This window comes from Musca autumnalis, unplaced genomic scaffold (assembly GCF_047663935.1).
Source record: "Musca autumnalis isolate F117 unplaced genomic scaffold, ASM4766393v1 scaffold_4, whole genome shotgun sequence".
NCBI classification, from domain to species: Eukaryota; Metazoa; Arthropoda; class Insecta; order Diptera; family Muscidae; genus Musca; species Musca autumnalis.
This window is the reverse complement of record NW_027411977.1, coordinates 141,342,861-141,368,351: the sequence shown is the minus strand read 5'-3', so window position 1 is coordinate 141,368,351 and position 25,491 is coordinate 141,342,861. Positions and strand designations below refer to the sequence as shown.

At 37.9% G+C, this 25,491-nt stretch overlaps 1 protein-coding gene across 1 annotated transcript in view; it reads left to right on the top strand.

Annotated features, from left to right (window-relative positions):
* Positions 1-8,566: 8,566 nt before the first annotated feature.
* Positions 8,567-25,491, top strand: part of LOC141402263 (uncharacterized) — a 24,127-nt gene continuing 7,202 nt past the window's right edge. Inside the window, exons 1-2 of the mRNA XM_073983168.1 lie at positions 8,567-8,911; positions 9,570-9,778. Of these exons, the coding sequence (XP_073839269.1) occupies positions 8,724-8,911; positions 9,570-9,778 (397 nt within the window). The 5' untranslated portion in view covers positions 8,567-8,723. The remainder of the gene's footprint in view (positions 8,912-9,569; positions 9,779-25,491) is intronic.

The window sequence follows — 25,491 nt, the reverse complement described above, 5'->3', positions numbered from 1 at the left end:
GAACTAAGTTTGAATCAAATCGGTAATTTCAATCGCGTAAATAGTGGACTTCATGAGTCGGAAGAATATCAAAGTCGCGGCGGTGCAGGAAACCAAGCTCAACAATAACTGCAGCTTACAGCGCTGTGATGGTTAACGTACTGAGGAAGGATCGCACCACAAGTGGAGGTGGGAGATTAGCTTTCCTATCGCACTAGTCTATTCAATACAGACCTATCCCGCTTGAGCCTGACCCTAATGACCCGCACATATAATGTATGTCGGTAGCAGTCAAGTGTACAACTGCCGAGGTAGAGTTGCTGAATGTATACATCCCTCCGATATATAGCTGTATTTCAGGTTTCATTATCCCCCTTTTAGTAGGTAATAACTTTCTGGTCTTGGGGGCTTTAATGCACATCATAAGTTGTTGCATTCGGCCCTCCGAAACGACCAGTGGGGTACAGTTCTGGCGGAGCAGATTGATAGCTCTATGTTTTACACGGTCAATGAGGACGCCCCTCCCAGAATCAGCGGAGAGTATCGCAGTTCGCCAGGCATAAACATCGTGTCACCTGGTCTGACAAATGACGTCACCTGACTACCCATCATTTCTCTTGGATCAGACTATCTCCCCATAATTGGCTCCATCAGCAGACCTCCCGATTTCATCACCTCTGAACGTTGCACTTTCGACAATCATGGGAAAGATAATTGACCGAGTTTCAGAGAGTTAACTAATCGCCGTTTCAGAGATCTGTCCCGAGTTTCAGAGAGTTTACTAAACACCGTTTCAGAAATCTGCCCAATCCTTCTAATGTTCCGGTAGTAGAAAGGACGTTCCGAGATATCATCAATGGTGCAGCCTCTCGCCATATACATACCTGCGGGTCAAATACCCGAAGTGAGACCAAACATCCCAGCAGAGGCGACGGTATTAGCAAATGAGCGTGATGAGCTTCGTCGAGCCAACCCCAGTGGCCCGAGAGTCGGGGAGCTGACACTGGAAGTATACAGGCTGGTCGGTGAGCATAAACGGAACAAGTGGTTAAATCATCTGAGGACTTGCAACATTGAAGCTGGAATTAGTGAATTGTGGGTAACGATTACGTCACTTTCGAACCCTGGAAAGAAGAAAGATAGGACCTCAATCATGTTTGGCGACGTTACGTTCACTGACCCGAAGAGGTGTTCAAGTTATTTCAATCGACAGCTCCCCGGGAGTGACAGGGCGAAGAGAAGAGTACTACGTCGCATCAGATCTCTTCCCGTCTAGGATGAACCACCACAATTTACAATGGATGATGCCATCAGGAACACTACATCATCCAAAGTGTTGGGCCTTGATAGAATCTCCATGCTAATGTTGAAACAGCTGAATGTGCCGGGAGTCGAGTATCCCACTAAAGATACCATCCTGTCGCTAGCCACCCTCATCGTTTCCGAAGTCTAGAAAATCGGCAGTTTGGTCCCGCTACTGAAGGCGCAAAGGATATCAGCAAAGGTGAATCGTACAAACCAAATTCGCTTTTGTCGCACGTGACAACGACCCTTGAGGCCTTAGTTCTTTCTCCCCAGCGTTAGAAATATCCAGTTTCGATCATCAGCATGGATTCCGTAAGCTGCACAACACGACAACAGCGCTGCATGCCTTCTCCACACATTTTTGTCGAAGACTCAACCATAGAAAGCCGCGTGATGGAACAGTAATGGGGGCGCTTGACTTATCAAAAGCCTTTGAAACAGTCAAGATACAGTCAACTCCTTCAATCTTGAACTGTTGGATAATCAATTATGTGTATGGACGCCAGTCGTACGTGGAACTCAGGAAAAGTCCAAGCTCCGTAAAGTGAAGCAGTGTTCCGCCCCCTCCAGACGGCATTGAGATCGAAACATATGCGGACGATTGTACGATCTTGGCGTCAGGTACCTTCTCTGATGATATTTGTGAGCTCATGTTTGACCGATCTTGCTACCTTTTTCCACGCGAGTAATATGCAAATTTCCGACACAAAACCTACAACTACTCTGTTCACCACATGGATGGCGCAGCTGAGAAGAGAGTTGAATGTCATGGCCGATGGATAAAATTCTAGGGGTCATATTTGATAACATGTTCACGTCGTCAGCGGATTTCTAGCCCACACATTTAAAGAAACCTTATTGATCACATGTAACGCGATAGGTCTGTGGTGTGTTATGCGGCGCCATTTGGTCCGCGAATCTAAGTGGAACGCTATGGAAAAATATTCAAACTTGTAAGAATGCCGTCCCGAAAGCAGCAACAGGGTGTCAAACCTACTCAACTTACTCCCGTGGATCTGTAGTTACATCCCATCGAAGCAGCCACATTCCTGGAACTGGGTATTGCCCCAAAGCCATATTAAGCAGAAGAACAAATATACGAACATGTGATAAGAAACACTGTTACAACAACTATCTAAGCTTCTGTATTTCCGTATAATAAATCACCGAAAAGAGAATCGACTCGACAACTGTAGTGGAATTCTGTAATTCATTTTTTGAGTTACCGACAAAAGTCGGTCAAATTAAAACGCAAATTTATGAATGAAAAGTATCAACAAAAGTTGACAACACTGTTGCTATCGGTAGAACTTAACGACACTTTATTTTGGTAGTTAACTTATAGAACATTTTCGTTAATTACCGAAATTATAATAATTTTAATTTTACCGATTTTTGTCGGTAACTCGAAAAATGAGTTACAGAATTCCACTACTGGTATTTGGAAACGATACTATTCCTATCAATATACAGGTATTCTAGGTATTCAGTAACTGTTAGACCTTGTAGAGCTTGACCTTGATGCTGTCGCTATAAGCATGTAACATGGGCAGTTTTCAATTATATTCATTATATTAATATATATAGGAAAAATTTTCATTATAAGGAGAATCTTTAGAACCTCTAGATCAACAAGCATATGAAGCGGGTTTGAATAGCATTCATACGGACGCAGTAGCAGATGCCATAAGCAACTATCGTTTGAATGCGGTCCTCGGAGCACATTCCCCATCTGTCGCGGCACGACAAACTAGAGTAGTTTTTGATCAACTACTCTCAGGATGGAGCATCTGTCTAAACTCCTATGGAGGAATGATCGACGACACTGTGCAAGACATCTGCCCCACCAAACCTACTCAACTTACTCCCGTGGATCTGTAGTTACATCCCATCGAAGCAGCCACATTCCTGGAACTGGGTATTGACCCAAAGCCAGATTAAGCAGAAGAACAAATATATAAACATGTAATAAGAAACACTGTTACAACAACAATATAAGCTTCTGTATAATAAATCACCGAAAAGGGAATCGACTCGACAACTGGCAATACAATTCCTATCCAGATACAGATATTCTAGGTATTCAATAAAGACAACATCCACTTTAGCAGTTTCTCTTCGATTTTTTCAAAAGTAGTTGTTACAACTTGTAAAGCTTGATCTTGATGTTGTCGCTATAAGCGAGTAACATGGGCTGTTTTTATTTCTATTCACTTCGCATTTCGCATAGGAATCTAGAGTAAGTTGTTGAAAGTGAGAAAGGATGAACAGTCTCCTTAGGCCTCTATAAGCCTATCGAAAGAAGCTTTTAGTCGTCAAATAGATGCTAAGTGTTGATCTTCTCCGAAAATATGACCAAGTTGTTGAAAGTAAAACTCAGACATGGCTTTAACCACCTCTGAACATATAGGCCTGTCGAAAGAAGCTTTTAGTCATCAAAAAGATGGTAAGTGCTGATCTGCTTTTCTTTAGTCTTCTCCAAAGATATGACCAATTGCTCAATTTGCTTAAGCTGTATTATTGGTGCTTAATACCCTAGACAGACGGCAGCGTTAATTTGCATTAACTGCCTTAATTCAAATTAATTCGTACATCATACACATTCTTAATGCACAAAATCAAAGGAAATTTAAACTGAATTTAGCAATTTCAATATGGCAATGCTGCTGAAAATCAATTGTCTTTTTTCAAATTTCCATGTTTAAGAAAATAAAAAAGGGAAAGCAAATCAAAAATTTTCGCGTTTCTTCAAAATATGTAGTGGTCTTTCGCGAGTAGAATAGCAGCTAATCGTTTTTCACGCCTTCTAACAAATCTCTCTTTCAAATTTTTATTTTCACAAAAAATTTCATTACCCACCATACCAATTCTATCGAAAATTATATCTTCCTCAAATGTTTTTTAAAGTTTTGCAATATTTTTATAATATTAAAAAGACTCAAAAATATTGCGAATAAATTACATTTATTTTTGCTTAATCGTGGTGAAAAAATCAAAGGTAGAAAGTGTATTTGTTTCGCATATTTTAGCGAACTTTTGTAAAGCTTTATGAAATGGTCTGCTGGGTACAAACATACAACACAAACAGCTGTTTCATAAATGCAGATACTATCGTCTGTCAGGGTGAAAAATTAATTCAAATTAGGACATTTTTAATGCAAATTAACTCTGCCGTCTGTCTAGGGTATTAAGTCGCCCTCGGAAAGTATGAGGGTATTCCGGAGTTTCTTGGAACGTATAGTCTTTTCTCTTTTTTGTGGATGGGGCATGGAACGTCAAATCATCGGGTATACCGTATACGCTCCTCTACCGAATGATGATGGTAACGGCTGACTTCATAAATGCAGTATGATGCGTCAAATGACATCGTCGCGAGTTCATAAATGCAGCATGTCTTTTTATTGACATCGTCGCGACTTCATGTCACGCGACACATGACACTGCGCAGCAAGTGGACAGTCAAAGTGGACTGCACACCAACTGACATTTCTTTAGTACTGTTATGCCAACTGACATTTGCAAAGAAAACAGGAAAAATACAGGATTTGTGGTAATTATTCAATATAATAAATTTATTTTCAAAAAACGGAATTTTACAAAAAGTAAAGCAATGTGTGCGTTCATGAACGCAGCAAAATGACACGTCTCTTCTTTGACAATGTCAGTGTTGCCACTAAAAATTTGGACAAAATATTAGGAGATCCAAAGTTTGGATAGATTAGCTGATTGGTTCACGAGATATCGTAACGGAAGTTGTGGACCGGTTTTGCCCATCTTCGTACTGAAACTAAGTTTGGACAAAGTATGACGAAGCTCAAATTTTGGACCAAATCGGTTGATCAATTCGATCGTGCTCTCCAGCCACTACATATGGTGCCATAGGGGGTTTTACACCTTTCGGGATGTTCTCTCAAGAAGTATGGACTTGCCCCTGAAAAAACTTTTACCGTCGTAATGGAGTCAGCGAATGCAAGTTGCTTCAACAAAACAAAAAAAAAAAACGATCAAACCCCCTAGGTCATGTTAGCTCGATTTATTCAATTAATTAAAAACTTTCATAAATAATAACCTTCGTCCTAATAAGACAACAATAAATAAAAATCAAAGTGATTCGAGAGCAGGTCCTAAACTGAACTTTTCCGAAATTTTTGTGGGAGGTATCCGAAGGAGTGGACCGATAGAGTCCATATTGGAACCTGATCTATACCTGGTATATATATTAGGATGTGTAAAGAATGGACCAAATCGGTTACTACCTTTAAGAGTTATCGTGCACACAATTTTTCTGAACATTTTACAAATTTTTGGGGGGGAGGTACCTCATGGAGGGGACCGATATGGCCCATCTTCTAACTTAAAATAAGTTTGAACAAAATATTACGAAGGCCAAATTTTGGACCAAATCGGTTTATCCGTTCGAGAGTTATCGTGCCCAGTAGCCAGCCATACAGACAGACGGACGGACATTGCTAAATCGACTCCAAATTTTCTGAAACGGATTTCGTCCAAGCATACTTGGAGTCTAAAACCATTATTTTGATGAGGCACATTTCGTCCGTATCTGTTAGCATAAATGCTGAGGATATGAAAATGGGTTGAAACTAACGTGTTTTTTTCTCTCGATTTGTGATTAAACCACACATTTCACGATATTCCTGTCAAAGTAAATGTAGAAGCCAACTAAATAAGGATCATTTCACCAATGTATAACTTTTCAAAATTTGATCTGCGTCCATCATTAAATGATGCTGATATTTTGAAGCCAGATTTTAAGTGTTTTTTTTTTTTTCTGAAAATTTCTTCTAATTTCGTTCCGCAAACAGGTTTTTCGAAAAATCATATATAGGATTGTAGAACTCGCGACTCTAAGATATTCGATATATGTGTCGTGAATGTAGCCTACACAGCTTCACAGAAATCTGTATCCACATACGAAAATGTTGTGCCAACAATTTTCTAAAAATCCTAATTTTAGGACCTATTTTTTACAATTGTCATTCGATTTACTCGTACTTAATTGCAAATTTTTAATTTTCGTTGCGGATCTAATAAACAGGTAAGCCAAGGCTATAGTCGGGTCGGGGCCGACTATGTGATACCCTACACCACTACCCCCGTGCATTAGCTTTTTACTGGTAAAATTCAAAATATGAAAGTTAGGATAGCTTAGCGCCTTTGATCTGAATATCTTCATTAATACAGGTCAATTTTGCTAAAACGCATTTAAGAGCATCGTCAGTACAACTGAAATAAAAAATCGAAAAGTGGGATGTACGTCAACCATCAATAGGCTTCTTTCTCTGTGAGACCCCCATCAACCCCCAAAATTTCCTGAGTATCCGATCAAAATTCCTACCTGTAGTGTGATTGCACAAAAAATTTAAAAATTTAAAAAGGACGCAGTACCGACAATTGCGATATCTCTGTTGTTTGACCACCTATGACAACCTACTTCACATCGTTGTCAAGGTGATATTTCCTACTTTCCTTGCCAGGTTTTGCTTTCGATATACCTCTTACAGTAGAGAGATATTCCCTTTGAAATAAAACGTTGGCCTTTTCTCCAAATAAGTTTTTTTCACATTCCGACCCCTGAATAACATCCGATCATTACCAAAATCAATAGGCTTTTTTCTATGTGGGACCCCCATTTACACCCAAAATTTCGTGACGATCCAATCAAAATTGTGACGTGTAGCGTGATTACAAAAAAAATAAGAATTGGGATGTATTACCGACTATTGCGATATCTCCGTTATTTGACCACCTACGACAACCTACGTTACATCGTTGCAAAGGTGATATTTTCTACTTTCCTTAGCAGGTTTTGCTTTTGATATACCCCATATAGAAGAGAGATATTCGCTTTGAAAAAAAACTTTGACTTTTTCTCCAAATAAGTTTTTTGCCCATTCCTACCCCTGAATACTATCCGACCATCACCAAAATCAATCATAGCCAAAATTTGGTGACGATCGGATTAAAATTGCTACCTGTAGCGTCATTACAAGATTTAGATGGACAGACGGATGGACACACATAGCCAGATCGACTCAGTTCGTCGAGACATTCGTTTTGGTATATATATGTATGGGTCTACGACCATTATTTCGATGCGTTACAAACTTTTTGGCCAAAACCAACTTATAATACCCTCCCCACATAGTAATGTAGGGTATAATCATTACTCGTGAAAATCCATCTACTAAAACGCGAGATACGAGAAATTCCAGAGTAGGAAAATCACCTAAAATTGTTTTTGAAAATATCGCGTATTTTATCGCGTTTTCTGCGGGTCGTTTCCACTGCAATGAAAAAACTAGTGCAGCATCTTCGTTTTTCCGGAAAGAGAGATTTGAAAACTTCACTAATAAGGAACTACATTTATAACAAAAAATAGTGTGTGATGCTACATCCACGGTTCTTGATTGATCGCCTTGAAATAGGTATATGTACATATATCGATGTAGATTTTCGTGGTGACACTGAAAACGGATGCGGAACAAAATTGTATTTTTTGAAAATCGAATATGAAAGAATTCAACAATTCCCATATATCAAATAAATCCTCTTAAAAAGATTAACCCGGCAAACAGCTCTAATATTTATAGCGTTTTTAAAGATAAAATTTTCGGTCTTCATTCCGACTTCTGTAAATCTCGTTCCGAATAAAAAGGTTATTTGGTATCACACATACACATAATTTACGTATACATTTAATCACTTGTTGGTAATTTTGTTTTCCCTCATCTTTGTAACGCACCTCGTACATCCGCTTAACCATTGTTTAATTATCACTGTTACAGCTAACGACTATCACCGATTGAATTCTATGGATTTCGGATTTGCATTGTTTGTGGTGTAGTTTCTTGTCCTTTCCTTTGTTATCTCATATTTGTTTAGTTTACAGCAGCCTATTACTTTCTATACCTATGAATGTGCATACAACTTAGCCATGTCCGTGATAATAATGTGTATGTGTCTGTGTGTTTACGAGTATTGTAAAGGGATAAGGAAGGAACAAACAAGTGCAAATCGCAATTGCCTGCCGACATTTTCGGATACATTCAAATAATACAAAAGAACTTAGACGATAGACGACGATCAGCACCAGTATAGTATCTGCATGGTTTGTGTAATCGTTCATAGTGGGCGGTATCTGAGTAAAATTGCGGCAACAACCATCGATTGTTTGTTTATTTCTTTATGTATGTATGCGTATGTATTCAGGCAAATATCATTTCTATGCAGACTTCTCCCATGGAAATATTCAGATGAATTGTTTAGTTCTACTTTGGCTCTACTCGCAATCGCATTTAGTTGAACTTTCTCGGACAAGCAAAACATTCCACAAGAATTAGAATTACAAAATTATCCACATACATACATAGCACATAGCTATTGCAAAACAATTCAAGTGAAAGAAAAACTAGCGAACAATGAAACGTCATCGTTTGAATATCAAAAATATTTCAGTGGCTGTTGTAATACTCCTGGGCATCTATTTGGTCTTCTCAAGTGGTTATCATGACTACGAATCGGACGGTATTATCAAAAATACAAAACCCGAAGATGTTTGGAATTACGTGGCCGATTTCAGTAAAATGAGGCTTTTAAATCCATCCATGTAAGTTGTACTACGAATCGAATCACTAATCCAGCAAATCGCATACCCTTCACCCTCACTTCTCGCTTTAAGCATTTTGTTCACCTCGTTTACTCCTATTTTTGCGAATTTCTTGCGGATAGGATTCATTAGGGTTTTAAAAAGTAGAGTTTACCCTAGTACGTCCACAAAATACTTGAAAAATATACGTAAATGGGGTGAACAAAATGCTTGAGGCGTGAAGACTGTCTCAGAGCATACCACTACATTTTGTACGCTTTTCCGAGGTTTTATCCCTTTAAAAAACCCTTTAGTCTCTGGCCAAAGAGCTTCATATGTAAAACTACCTTGATATACAGGAATACCCTAAAACAGGCCTAAGGTTTCCGATTCCCCGAAGTTCATGAAAAGTTAATTCAAACTAATTCAGTTGACAAATACGATATATGTATGTTTGTACGGCTTTTAAATCCATCCATGTATGTATTTGGCAAAAGTGAATATCAGCAGCATAACAAACAAGTGATCTGAAGCAGCAGCACAGCTACATGTTAATGGATCTTTAAATAAGTGTTTTTTTTTTCTTTCTTTCATGTTTCAAAAACATCAACGATCACCACATCCGCTATATGGACGACTGATTGCTGGACTGACTGACGGACATGTGTATATCATCTAGTTTGAATTTCAAAATATTATCGGATGGCGGCAACACACATGATTTTCGTTATACCGTTGAATACACTGAACGCCTGAACCACTGGCCTTATTGGCTGAATACTGCAAGAGCGAATTTTAAAGTTGTGAAATCGATGCCGAATATTGAACCACAAATTTATTCAATTGAATCCCAACATGAAACGTGCTTTTTCAAAGGCCTCTATTGCTGTAAGTACACCAATGATGAGTAGATTTATATATATATGTGTGAATAAACATACTTTTATTATATACATGTATTTACATCGATGTATGTATATACACTGGTATATAAAATGTACCTAATTTAGGAGGGTTGGTGTTTTTTGTTTGGGATGACGACTTCTATTTTGTATTTCAAAATAGTCAGGCTTAATCCCATAGTCGTTGTTTTAATATTTTATTAAAACAACTTTAATTTATTAGTGGGAAAAAATTGGCGACCGGGCACCGTCAAAATGTTGTTTATTGCTGTAGTATGCAATACCAACAAATTAGTTATGGGTTTTTTTCGCCGAGAATCGACGAACGCATAGCAGTGGGAAATATTTGGTTTTGTTTGCAAGTGAAGTTGCTAGAGTTTAGGTAGTGCCAAAGAAATTCTCGATCAGAGGGTTTCTTTGCGCACGTATCTATTTGAGCTAGCAATTGACACTTGGGTATAAAAAGTTTCTTGTTGAAAAACAAGAAATAATGAACTGATGAAGATCTGTGGCGAGATCTGAAACTATAGTATTCCCTGCCTTACCCCTTGGTAAACATCGCCAATTTTTTCCCACTAATAAATTAAAGTTGTTTTAATAAAATATTAAAACAACGACTATGGGATTAAGCCTGACTATTTTGAAATACAAAATGTACCTAATATATTAAAAAAAAAAACAAATTTAAGAGCAGCATGCAGCTCATTTAGCTAATTGTTCCTTAAACTAACAAAATACTTCGCTTATTCGAAACCCAAAACTTTACTTCTTCAAATATGTACTGTTTTATACCCTCCATCATAGTATGGAGGGTATATTAAGTTTGTTTTTTGTTTGTAACACATCGAACTAATCATTTTCGACCATGTAAAGTATATAGATATATATTCTTGGTCAGTATAAAATTCTAAGATGATCTAGCCATGTCCGTATGTCCGTCTGTTGTAATCACTCTAGCGTTCGCAAAAATTGAACTAGAGCGCTATATTTTTCCACCCGAGTGTCTTTTTTCCATAGACAGGTCAAGTTCGAAGATGGGTATAGCCCCCATATAACGGTACGTCCCGATTTTCGGTATTTTGGGGGAATTTAGCCACATTTTTCACGTTTGGGGTTCCTAGTGGTCACAAAATGTCTCCACCAAACACCGTCAACATAGGTCCATATTTTGGTATAGACCCCATGTAACGATACCACCCGATTTTCGGTATTTTGTGGATTTTAACTACATTTTTTTAACAAGCTACCTGCAATTGAACATTTGAGGTTCCCAGTGACCGGAAAACATCTCCACCAAAAACCGTCAACATAATTCCATGTTTTGGTATAACGGTACCTCCCGATTTTCGGTTTTTTGGATTTTAGCTACAATTTTTGACCGATCTACCTGTAAATTGACAGTTGAGGTTCCTAATAATCACAAAACATCTCCACCTAAAACTGTCAACATAGGGCCTTGTTTTGATATAGCCCCGTATAAAGTTACCTCCCGGTTTTCGGAATTTTGAAGATTTTAGCTACAATTTTCGAACGAACTATTTGTAAGTAGATATTTGAGGTTCCCAGTGGTCACACAACATCTCCACCTAAAACTGTCAACATAGGTCCATGTTTTGGTATTGCCTCCATATAACGGTACCACCCGATTTTCGGTTTTTTTGATTTTAGCCACAATTTTTTCCCAAGTATCTGCAATTCGACATTTGAGGTTCCTAGTGGTCACAAAACTTCTCCACCAAAACATAGGTCCACACTTTGATATAGCCCCATATAAGGTTCCCGACGGATTGAATACATTTTTATGCTTTTTTTTAGCTTATTTAGCTATCAGTGAGTGGTCACAAAATATCTCCGCCTAAAATTGTGGACAGGAAAAAAATAATTATTCCGTCTTAGCTCAGAATATTTTATGGTGGAGGGTATAAAAAGTTCGGCCCGGCCGAACTTAAAGCCTTTTTTACTTGTTGTAAATTGTTTCCTTTATAAATTTGACAAAAAAAAAACTAAAAACAATAGATTGTTGCAGGTTCTGAAGCAGATCAATTATAGGTATATTTTGCCAGATTATGCCAGAAATAATCAGATTCACTTTTGGCAGTTTTGTTGAGATGTGTATTATTTTATTGTTGTAAAATAATTCAGCTAAATCTCGGGTTTTGTTGTTTTTAAATTTTAAAACAACAAGTTTTATTTAATTAAATCAATAAATTTATTAAATCAATTTTAACTACATCCCACTTTAAATAAAACTTGTTGTTTTAAAATTTAAAAACAACAAAACCCGATATTTAGCTGAATTATTTTACAGCCAGAAATAATCTTTATAAATAAAAATCAAATTTCGTTGGTAATTGCATCAGTTGAGAACAGCTAGACCGATTTGGATAATTACCCTCAGCTTTAAGGCTAGAAAAGGTATTTACACTTTGATACGGCCAAAAATGTGCTCATAGAAATAACGGTTTTAGACACCAAGTATGTTTGGACGAAATTCGTTTCAGACACACGGTGGGAAGGTGGTTACACCTGGGAAGTTTTTGCGGATTCTGTAACTACAATATTCATAGATGAGAAAAATCAAACAAAAAAAAAAACAAAAAATTCGCCGGAGCGCTTTTTAAATAAATCGCGATTCAAGTTGACTTTTTAGGGGGTTTTTTAGGTTTTCACGATTTTGCTTGGAAACCGCAAGACCTATCGAAATGGGACTGAAGAAAATGTTGTAGCTATGAAAATTCTCTACATGATTGATAATTTTGTAAGTTTACCGTTATTGAGATATAGAAGTTCAAATTGGGACAATGCATTGACTGTATCGCCTCCTTATAAAACAATGTCATGACTGCAATTTCCCAACTTAAACTTATATATCTCGAAAATGGTACAACCTAGGAAAAAATGACGAAAGCCAAGTAAATAGTAAAACCTATAAACAAATCATAGCGGTCACTCATCTAGAGAATTTTCACAGCTGCAACATTTTCTTTAGCCCCATTTCGATAGGACTTGCGGTTTCCAAGCAAAATAGCGAAAAACTAAAGGATTCTCTCTAGTCCCATTTCGATAAGACTTACAGTTTTCAAGCAAATCGTGAAAGCCTAACAAAAAAAGCTTAAAATGTGATCTGAACATCTATATATCTCAAAAATGGTAAAACATATAAACAAATCATAAAGTTGCTTCAAGAGCAATGTGGACAGTTAAGAGCCGATTTAGCCATGTCCGTCCGTCTGTCTGTTTGTCTGGCTGAATGGTGCGCACGATAACTCTCGAACGGATCAAACTATTCGAACCAAATTTTGGGTACCGGAATATTTTGTCCAAACTTAGTTTAAGTTCGAAGATGGTTTATATCGGTTCACTCCTTCCTGTACCTCCACCACAAAAGTTCGGAAAATATGTGCGTTCGATAACTCTTAAAGGGAGTAACCGCCTTGATCCATACTTTGCACATTGTCAAATTTCTACCAGAAATATATGAGGTTCTAGTATGGACTCAATCGGTCAACTCCTTCGGGTACCTCCCACACAAAGTTTCGGAAAAGTTCAGTTTAGGACCTGCTCTCGAATTGCTTTGATTTTTGTTAGAACAACTTGAATTCACTGCCCCCCCTACGACGGTACAAGTTTCATCAGGGACAAGTCCATACTTCCTGAGAAAATAGCCTGAAAGGTGCAAAAAGCCCCTGTGACACCGTGTGTAGTGGTTGGAGCGCAAAATAACTCTCGAACAGATCAACCGATCAAAATTTGGCCTTCGTAATATTTTGCCCAAACATAGTTTAAGTTCGAAGACCGATTTGGTCCATACTTAACACATCCTAATATATCTACCATATATAGATCAGGTTCGAACATGACTATATTTGTCCTCTCCTTCGGGTACCTATCACACAAATTTTCGGATAAATTCACTTTAAGACCTACTCTCGAATCACTTTGATTTTTGTTGAAGCAACTTGCATTCGCTACCTCAATTGTGACGGCAAAAGTCCATACTTCTTGAGAAAATATCCCGAAAAAGAGAATAATAACTCTCGAACTGATCAACCGATTTGGTCCAATCGGTCCTTCGTCATTTTTTGTCACAACTTCCGGTACTTCCCCCGAATATTAAAAAAAATTTGCTTAAATGGTATGCACGATATCTCTTGAACAAATTTGGTTCAAATCAGGGCTTGGGAGTCAAGCCATTTTTGGTCAGACTCCGACTCCAGTCCATTTTTTTTACGACAAATCAGTTAGGTTTACCTCGCTGTTATTTACCCAATGATAATAAAAATCCAAATGACAGTCATTGCAGTGTGAAACCTTCAAGATACGTTACATCGCACAGAGGGGAAACATAGGCCTAAAGTTGCTCAAAACTCAAAATATGAAAATCGTTTTTTATGAAAAAAATGTTGATAAACGGCAACCAGACTCTTTTCTACATTTGCTATAACCATCCTCGACTTTGTAAGATTAACCAATCCAATGCAGCAGTCGATTGAACTCAGCCATACTGAAAACAAAAAGTAAATTTTCGAAAACTAAGAAATTAGGTGAACATTAAAATGACATTATTTTCGCGAAAATTTAAATTTCTCAAGATTTATTCTTTTTGTACAGTCTCCGAACAAGATTAGCATTTAAAATTTTCAGATTGATTTTACATCTTTGCTCTTTAATAATGGTGATAGATATCCTCTTTATGACAATTTTTTATGATAATTTTTAAGATTACTACAATTTCAATAGTGAAAAAGTCTATTTCCCCGTCGTTTCCCGACCATAGTTTCTTCTAATGTTTTATGCGCTTGATTTTCAAATATCAGATTCAATCATAAAAAATTGCGCATATTTGCGCCATTCCGAAAGAATCAAATTTTTCTTATTTAAAATAGGAAATATTTTTTTATGGAATTGCAAGGTTTACTCACACTATATTTTGTTCCGCCTTATAACCGGGGCTCTTATTTATCTGACTAAACCAACACCTATCAAATATGTTTGCATTATTCAGAAACATTCGCGGCTTTTCTCATGTGAGTTGAGAAAAATTTAATTTAAGTAAGTTTCAAAAAATAAAATTTGGAATGAAATATATGTATATGGGACTATATATACATCTGTACCGATTTGTTTGAAAATTGGCTCAATGTTTTTTTAGGCTAGTTCAGGTTGCATGTGTCAAATTTCAGTGATTTTGGTGAATTTTTATCTCATATCAGATGCGAATATATATGGAAGCTGCATCCAAATCTGGACCGATTTTCATTATTTTCTATAGGATTAATCCTTGTACAGAAGATATGCTTCGTGCAAAATTTTACATCAATCCGACTGTAAATGAGCTTTCTAGGGCTTTTGATCAACTTTTAACACACATTTCCCCTCTGTGCATCGGGAGGTATACCAGAACATGGACCTATATTATACGTTTTCTTCGCGGAGGTTTTTAATCCGGAATACTAAGTAACACCCCCTTCAGTATGAACATGTAGCTAAACCATTCAAAATAACTAAAATCAGACGATATCGTTATAAGGTTTTTCTACCTACGAGTATATTTACAATATTCCGAATTAGACTTATGTATCCAAAGAGTCACGAAATACCGAATTACCGTAATTACTGTCCGATAAAACTGTTTGTAACTTGATACATGGAAAATTAACGAAATTAACACCGCAGTTGTTTTTAAATTATGGTCCTTTAACTGATTTAAAGAATTTCTGATTTTACAAAACTTTGATAAATGTATAACAAATTCTTGCCCGGGGTCGGAGTCGAGTTTTTTTCACGACTCCGGCTCCAGCAAAATTTGCTAGACTCCGACTCCGAAACCCTGGTCCAAGCTTTGGATCTCCTAATATTTTGTCCAAAATTAGTTTAACTTTTAAAATGGATGCATACCTTCCCCATAAAAGTTCAACATTTGTGTCTAAGATCCTTGTTCGAAGATCTATATATATATATATTATATATATATTATATAATATATATATATATTATATATTATGCTTCCACGTGTCCACGTCCATGCTTCCTGTCATTCTGGTCCAAACCACTGAACAGATTTTCATGATATTTGCAGACAATGTTCAAAGTTGTGCCATGGTGAAAATATAATTCTTATTTTGATGATTGGGATACATCCCCTGTGCCCACACTGTGCTAATGGGTATTATGTCTTTGTGCGTTAGTTTGTAACATGCAAAAGGAAACATGATAGACCCTTAGTTTATTAATATATAAATGTATATAGAATCTCTAAGTCGATTTACGCATATCCGCCTGTCTGTCAATGAATTTTGTCAACAAAGATCCCACATCATTTTCATGTGTTTGATGCACCGAACACGCCATGTATAACCATTTTCAATTGAATATGGAATTGTGACGGAATTTGATCCAAAAATAAATTTGCCAAATTATATTTAAATCGGTTATGATTTGGATATAGTTTCCACATATATTTTCGCCCGATTTTATGCACCAAACACAACATTGCACTGAAATTTTGATAATATTTAGCAAATTTTGGTCTAGAAAAACTTCGCCAAATTAAATTGAAATAGTGGTGGTGTAGTGTATCATATAATCGGTTCCGCCCGACTTTGATCCTTCCCTTACTGGGTTTTAAAATGTACTTTTTTAAAGCTATATATGCAAAACTTATCGAGCCAGAGAAGGAATTTCTGGGGAACGGATTCTATTTGACTCCAAGTATAGAGATTTGGAAGAGTAAGATCCTGTGATCTGGGAAGGAACAATTTTTAAATACCCTCCAACTCTTTATCTCATAACTTCTGCCCTTAATATACATATTTTTCCCCTATTATATATTCTTAAATTATTCCATAAAATAAAGTTGAACATGGACTCACATCTGACATTTGTGTCATGGATTCTCCAGTGGAAAAATTAACGACGAAAACGAAACGTTATGCTAAAGAGGGTATATACTTTGTTACGAGCAACATGAGCCTCCAAGAAAAAATTGATTTGGTACCCTAAGTATGTTTGCTTTCAGAAGGTTTGAACTCCATATAGCTGTGTTTGTCCGTCTGTCTAGCTGGCTGGTTGTTGTTATTGTTGTAACAGTGCTTATTATTATATTTGTATGTTCGTTCTTCTCTGGGTCTATCTCCAGTTCCAGGAAAATGGCTGCTTCGATGTGATGTAGACACAGATCCACTGGAGTTAGATGAGTAGGTTTGGCGGGGCAGTTGAAAAGGTGCTTTATGTCGTTCGGGCCCATCCCGCATACTGGGCAGATGTCTTGCACGGCGCAATCGAAGTCCGCCCAATAAGAATTTAGGCGACTGCAATATCCCGAGCGTAGTTGAGCCAAAACTACTCTGGTTTGTCGTGGCAACTGACGCTCCTCAGCTGCGATAGATGGGGGATGTACTCCGAGGACTTTATTCACACTATATTTGTTATGGCCTTAGCAACTGCATCCGTGTGAATGCTTTTTAAACCTGCTTGATATGCATGTTGATCTAGGGGTTCTCTTCTGTGTCGTTGGACCTCTCCCTCTAGAGCGTGTATATCCTTCCTGATGTGCCTGAATGTGTCGGGCATACCCACCAGATGGTGATTGGGATGGCTCTCACGGTAACACCCAAGCAAGTACAGCAACGAAAGCATCTCATTGTGTTGCTGTACTGGAAAAATCGTTGCATCCTCATGTAGATGGTCCACTGAAGACTTGAGGAGGCAACCTGTTGCTGTTCTCAGGGCGGCATTCTGACAGGTTTGAATCTTTTTCCAATTCGAATCACATAATCCCGGGGACCAAACTGGCGCCGCATAGCTTACCACAGATCGACCTATCGCGTTATATGTGGTCAACAAGGTTTCTTTATCTGCACCCCAAGTGCTGCCGGCTAGGGACTTGAGGACCTTGTTCCTGCTTTTCAGTTTGTCGCAGATAGCTGTGGCGTGTGCGCACGTCTTGAATGTAGTGTCGAATGTGACCCCTAAAATTTTGGGGCAATTTGTGGTCGGAATTCTGCTACTACATTCAACTCCCGTCCAAACTGCGCTGTCCAAGTGGTGAACAGAGTGGCTGTAGATTTTGTGGCGGAAATCTGTATATTCCTCGAGTGGAAAAAGGTGGTAAGATCGGTTAAATAAGTGTTCAGTCTCTCACAGATGTCATCAGGGAAGGTACCTGACGCCAGGATCCGCGTGCGCTACGATCTCGATGCCGTCTGGAGGGGGCGGAATACAGGAGAGGTAGAGGTTAAACAGTTCCGGAGATATTACCCCACCTTGGGGAACTCCCTGTTTCACTCTACGGGGTTTGGATTTCTTGTTCCTGAATTCCAAGTACGACTGGCGTCCACACATATAATTGACTATCCAACATTCAAGCTTGGCCGGAGGGTTGTCTGCTCAATGCCCTCAAACAGCCTGGAGTGCCTGACTGTATCAAAGGCTTTTGATAAGTCAAGCGCCACCATCACTGTTCTATCAAACGGCGGTCTCTGGTTGAGCCCTTGACAAATATATGTGGTAATGGTGTGCAGCGCTTCTGTCGTGCTGTGCTGCTTACGTAATCCATGCTGATGCTGGGGAGGACTAAGGCCTCAAGTCAAAGAAATCGGCCTATACGATTCACTTTTGCTGGCATCCTTGCCTGGCTTCCGTAGTGGGACCACCCTGCCCATTTTCCAGACTTTGGGAACAATGAGGGTGGCTAGCGACAAGTTGAGAACTCATCCAGCTGCTTCAGCATTACCATAGAGATGCCATCAGGACCCAACGCTTTGGATGATTTGGCGTTTCTGATGGCATTCGCAACATCATCTATTGTAAACTGTGGTGGTTCACGACGTAATACTCTTCTCTTCGCCCTGTCACTCTAGGGGTGCTCGACAAACTGCCGATTGAATTAACTTGCGCACCTCTTCGGATCAGTCAACGTAACGTCGCCAAACGTGACTGAGGACTTATCTTCCCTTCTACCAGTGTTCGAGAGTGACTTAACCGTTGCCCACAATTCACCTATACCGGCTCCACACAATTCACCTTCGGGTATTCGACCAGCAGAGATATGGCGAACGGCTGCAGCAGTGATGATGTCTCGGGACGTCCTTTCCGCTACCCGAACATCAGAAGGATTGGACAGCTCTCTGAAGCGGTGATTGGTGAACTCTCTGAATATCGGCCAATCAGCTTTCTTATGATCATGGAATCGGGTGGTCTGCTAATGGAGACAATTATGGGGAGATGATCTGATCCAAGGGAAATGACGGGTTGCCAGGTAACGTCATTTGCCAGACCAGGTGACACGATGGTTATGTCTGGCGAACTGTGACGATCTCCTTTAATTCTGGTAGGGGCGTCCTCATTGACCGTGCAAAACGTAGAGCTATCAATCTGCTCAGTCAGCGTTGTACTCGCTGTACCTCGATCTTACCTCGGAGTCCATTGCAATTAAATTGCAAAAAGGCTGCATTTTCCGGGATTGGGACAACAACGGCTGGTGTTAAAGGCTACATATGTGGTTGTCGAGGGGACTGCGGGGAAGTTTCATAATCAGACGACGAGGGAGTTTCGTAATCCGATGACGACTCACTGGGGACTGTATTCACGCAGCATGTAGCAACATAGTGCCAACCCCTTAGATGCATCCACTCCTGACATCTATTGCATCACACCGAAGGTTGGATGTGGGTGAAGATGCGGATGTGACAAACCGAGCACAAATATATAAGTCCTGGGTTTTCCTCCGTCCCGGTACTGAACAAAAGAATTCGAAGCAGGCATTCCGGGATATGCTGCTCCCAACACAGAAAAACGAAACAAATATAAACATATGTACACAGAAGTGGCAGCCGCTGGCCGGAACGCTGATGTTGCGTGGTTCCGGGTCAATCCGGTACGAAAGAATCCGCTGCCGTGGGATTTAGCTGGCTGGTGTGCACTATAACTCTCTCCCACATAAAGGTACCTGCCGATATCATGTATTTTGAAAGGTTTACCCACATTATCCATTCGAATAACATTTTATTTGACACTTCGGGTTCTCTATGAACCACAAGTCTTTTTGTCAAAAAGTGTTGATATAAGTCAATATTTTGGTATAGCCTCCATGTAACGGTACCTATCGATATTCAATATTTTCAAAAATGTAAGTAAAAATTTGGCTCATTTGAATAGAACCCCTATTTAAAACTTGGGTATACAAAAAGGCTGTATTAGAATATCGATGCATAGTCACTCTTTATTGAAAACGAAGTACTTTCTCCTGCTTAAGGATACACCCGTATATCCTGCATTGACAAGGATTCTTGTTATAATCAAGTATAATGCCTTACAAGGCTTGATTTTTTTTCAAACAATTTTGGTTTTAGAAGCGTACTGTCTCCTAGAGTCGTATATTTTACGCATAAGATATTCCCAAACATTTTAGATAATATTTACCACTGTAAAATATGGCTGCCCCTAAATGATATCCGCATTTCTTCTGAAAATTTTAAGTTTTGACGACTAGAAGTGTACAAAAGTTTATAAAATCATCGTGAATTTTCCACTCCAGACTTCCGAAAATACTTCTCACCATAATTACGACCGTAACAACTTTGATTTCCCATCATTTGAAGAATTTGGCCAAATCAATCAACAGAATCAATTGTTATTCATCTTTCGTAGACAAGATATCTTCTGAAAAGGTCTACAAAGTTCTAAGAACTACCTAAATGAATACTTTTGAGGGAAGAAGGATTTCGGTCGTGTAGCCGACCGAAGGTCTGCATCATACGAAAAATGTGATCACATGGTCAAATTTCATCTAAACGTAATTGTGGTGTCCGTTCTCAAACGATGTCTATATTAAAAATCATGGAATGTTAATTGGGACTTAAAATAAAAAAATCCATATTAGATTTGCTGCTTTTCCATCGTCACAGTTGAAGGTATATTTTAGTTTACCAAGATGTAAAAGACTGCCTATCAAAATCGTTCATGGGTATTCCTACCACTCCTACGTCTCTTTTCCATGTCGCTATATATCTATATTTCGTTTTTACTCGATTAATTATACCCTCAGCCTTTAGGCTAGAAAAGGTATATGGCGAAAAACAAAAATTTTTTACAATCGATGAATCCGAGTTTCACCCTTTCAGAATTCGCGAACTGTTAACATATTCTATATAGTATGATATACATTCTTTAAACTGAAGTGTTTTAGGAGGAATCCCATAAGGTCGACCATTAAAATTAATTTACGTGGAAGCTGTGTTGGCATCAATGTAGAAAAATATTTAAAAATGGGTTGAAACCAACAAGTTTTTTTATGCTCCCTTCCGATTTTAGGCTTAACCTTACATTTTATAGACATATGCCCAAAGAAAGACTCAAAGAATACTTCATGGGCAATATGATACTAGTGTATCATTTTTCGATATATCCACTGCATCCACCTAAAATTGATGCTGACATTTTGAAGCCGGAATTTCGGGGTTTTTTGAATTGTTTTAATAATTCGGACGCGCAAGAAGATAATATTCAAAACTCACATTAGGATTATAAAACTCGTGATTCTACGTCGTTTAATGCATATCTCATGAGTGTGCTCCTTACAGCATCCTAGTAATTGGAGTCTAAAGGCCAATATTTGATGCGTGATTTTTTTAAAAAACCTATTTTTTTGCGTTTAAAATTTACAAGTGCGATTCAATTTCCTTTGTACCCCGTGTGAATTTAGTTTTTTTAAGCGACGGATCTAATGAGACCTTCCGCGATCGAATCCGTCCACTAAAACCGCGGATATAGATACCCTGAAAATAGGAAAAGCAGCAAAAAATTATTTCGACAAATCCTCGTACTAAACCGCGATTTTCTTGAAATTTTTTTACGTAAATGGAATCCTTTATACGCGATTATAATATTTACGAAAACGCGTGTCATAAATTACAGAGATTCGCGTGTAATATGGGTTTTTCACCAAAAATAGAATGTGGAGGCACATCCGCGGTTCTTGAAGAATCTAATTAAAATTGGTATATTTGGACGTAGTTTTGATAGGCGCTGATGAAACCGGATGCGCATCAAAATCGTATGCACATTGCGCGACTTTTACCAACTTTAAGGTTTTTTGCAGTGTATGATGCAACTGGTGGCACACAATGGCCCCTGAGTGAAACATCGAAATATGCATAAATTTTGACGGAGATTGATTCGCTGTATCCAAAAACGGATGCGCATCAACCGACTTTAACTAATTCGCGAATAACAGGCTTTTTAATTATAATATTAATTGAATGATTGTAATTTTAATATTACTCTTAATTTCCTACCCTTATAAGTTATCACAGTAATCAGTTAAACTCTCGCGATGGTAAACCATATGTTTTGATGAAGTTTTAACTGTATACATTCATTATTCTATGGGATTTTAGCAAAATAGTTGGAGAACTCCCAAATATTTTTTTCTAATTTTTAGAATCAAACCGAAAAAATATTTGCAACAATATTTTCCAACAATAAGTTTTTTTCTTTTGTTGTTGGTATAATATGCAATTTATGTACCCAATCTCTATAAATTTGGTATCATATTTTTCTACGCATTGTCTAGATTCCGCATATATTCTTTAATTTATTTTTTGAGGGTTTGTACGGATTCTGGGGCAGGATAATTTGGATTTACTTCAAATTTTTTTATTATTTGTTGGCTTTCCGCGAAAATAATAATAAATTTAAAAACTATTTAAACATCTACGAATAGATATGGAATTCTGTTAACGATTTATGCATACATTTTCTCATAACAACAAAAAAGACATTTTTAAATATTTTTTCTTTATATGAGAATAAAAACCGCTATAACCTTTGCGCGCATTGGCCAATTTCGTGAACGCGAGCAGATTTGAAACCGGATTTTTTTCCTTTACCTCTGTACCAAAAATCGTAGATGTGCTCGTAAAAAAAATTTTTAATTTTTTTCAAATGGAATTGTAAAGGAATTTTGTTATTCGCCATATACACTTTGATACGAAAAATGTCTGTCTGTCTGGCTGGCTGGTGCGCACGATAACTCTTGAACAGATCAACCAATTCGAACCAAGTTTTGGGTATCGTAGGGGTCGATTATCGATAGCAATTATCGTTGAGTGGAGTTACCAGTTGTCAAAATTACTTTATGTATGGCAACCTTCAACTGAAGTTGCGTATCTCAGTTGACGAACCGGCTATTTTTCAGCAACCAGTTATTTGCAGTTGCAGTGAATATTTTCTAAGAAACAAGAAGTAAAATTGAAAGGAAAAACATTTTCTTAACAATTGTTGATTATTTGCATGATTAATTGATTTTGTGTATGAAAAATATGGTGAAAATAACAACAAAACAACAGTTTGAAATATTAATTGATAAATTGAGTGCAAATCTAATGTGCACATGGGTTCCATCTATACAGCGGACCACACCAGGGAAATTTCGTTTTTTAAAAAAATGATTTTTGTTTTGTCTTTTTTCCTCCCCCGTTAACTTCGAAATGATCCAATTTGTCCTCTATCAAGTGGAAATCTTCCTTCAATACATACATTACATTTACATTTTGGAAACTTCACTCCGCAAAAAATCTCAACGCAGCGCACACTTTTAAAAGTGGGGGTATTGGTATTGATCTGTAACTTACTTTGAAGTCATAATTTAACGTTTCCACAATGTAAACTACGGCATCCTTTGGCAATCGAAAATACACCTTAAACCTAAAATAATTTACTGATTATACAGATCTTTCCAACATGAGCTTCAACTTACAGTACAGATGGCAATTCCAATTGATTCGACTTATCTCTCAAATTTCTTCTACTAGATGACGTAGGGGATGAATGATACCAAGCAACGGTCTTGACCGGCTTTAACATGGCAAAGCCCAGGATTTATCTTGGTCCCTCTTTCATCTCAAGTGGACACTGACCTCCCCGTGGTGTCACCTGGGGAACTGCCTTTAACACCCGTTAAAGGTAGTGAGCTAACATGTGCCGCGCGTTCACCCATAAGAACGTTAAAAACTTGGGTTTGGGCGTCGGGTTGGTAACCCTCCCCTAGAAAAAACATCCTACTATGAAAAAACGAAAGAGAAGAAAAACAAACCCCTCTAAAGTTGACGAACCCCGCAAACGTTTTAAGGACCATGATCTGCGAATCTGCACCTGGGATGTTCGCACTCTTTATAGAGAAGGTGCAGTCTTCGCATTGGCAGACGTACTTGAAAAGTACAAAACCGATATTACTGCCATACAGGAAATACGATGGATTGGGAAAGGCGTCACACCTAAAGGTGACGCACTGTATTATAGCTGCCATGACGTAAAGCATGAGTTTGGTTGCGGATTCGTAGTTAGTCGGAGACTAAAACATCTGGTATCCAGCTTCACCCCAGTGAATGAAAGACTTGCTGCAATACGAATAAAAGCTAAATTCTTCAACATCAGCTTTATTTGCGCTCATGCTCCCACTGAAGAAAAGGACGAACAGACCAAAGATATATTTTACGAGCGCTTAGAAGAAACATATGACCGTTGCCCTGCCCATGACATTAAAATCTTTCTAGGCGATTTTAATGCCAAAATTGGAAAGGAGAATATCTTTGGCCCAACAGTCGGGAAATTCAGTCTCCACAGTGAAACATCTGACAATGGTATGAGACTGATAGACTTTGCAGCTGCAAAAAACATGGTAGTTAGCAGTACCAGATTTAATCATCTCTATATTCATAAGGGCACCTGGCTGTCTCCAGATCAAAGAACAAGTAATCAAATTGATCATGTTGTAATAGATGGAAGACATTCATCCAGCGTTTTGGATGTACGATCGTTCCGAGGCGCAAACATTCATAGCGATCATGAATACTCACGTAGGGAGCTTCTCACGAGTGAGTTGCAGCTCACTTCTCACGTCTCGACCTATCACAAATGACAAGGGAGGAGCGAAAAAAGTGAAGAGGGGTTCACAAGTTTGAAAATTGAAAATAGTGCCGCATTTTGTGAACCCTTGAAAATATAATTTGCGTTGCCATATCGTTATTTTATTTACAAATAATTTTGCAATAACTAAATTCGTAATTTTTTCTATAAAACATTAATTTATTTTAAATTAAATTAATATTTTTAAAACGAAAAATAATTTTTATCAACAATCCACTTTAAAAATACTTGGTAAATGATAAAAATATTAAATGTTTGATATGTGGCAACATCTGTAACAGCTGTTTTTGTTTTGTTTTGACAGATACATACATACATATGTAAAAATTGTTTATTTACGCCCGAAGAATTTCTGCAATTTGCAAAAAAGTGAACAAAAACCGTTTAAAGGTCATTAAATGGCAAAAAGAAATGAAAATGTTTAATATTGCATTTTGAATGATGTGCGAAACGACAAACGCTGAGGAATACAAAGAAAACCAAGCAAAATTTTGTGGAAGTCGTTCCATGCGATGTTCAAATGAAGTTGTGAAAGATCCCATTTTCAGCATTTGGAAGGAATTTCAAGAATTGTAAATAAATACGTGAAACATCCGATCTCTTCTCCAGCAATAGGACCAATCATATGAATGCTAAGTACAATTCGTGAAATTCGGATCCTATTCAACATTTGAACCAATTTCATGGATTTTAAATACAATTTCTCAATTTTCAAGAAGGTTAACCCTGCAAAAGGCTATATAATATAAACATGCCCTTTTTTATGAATTT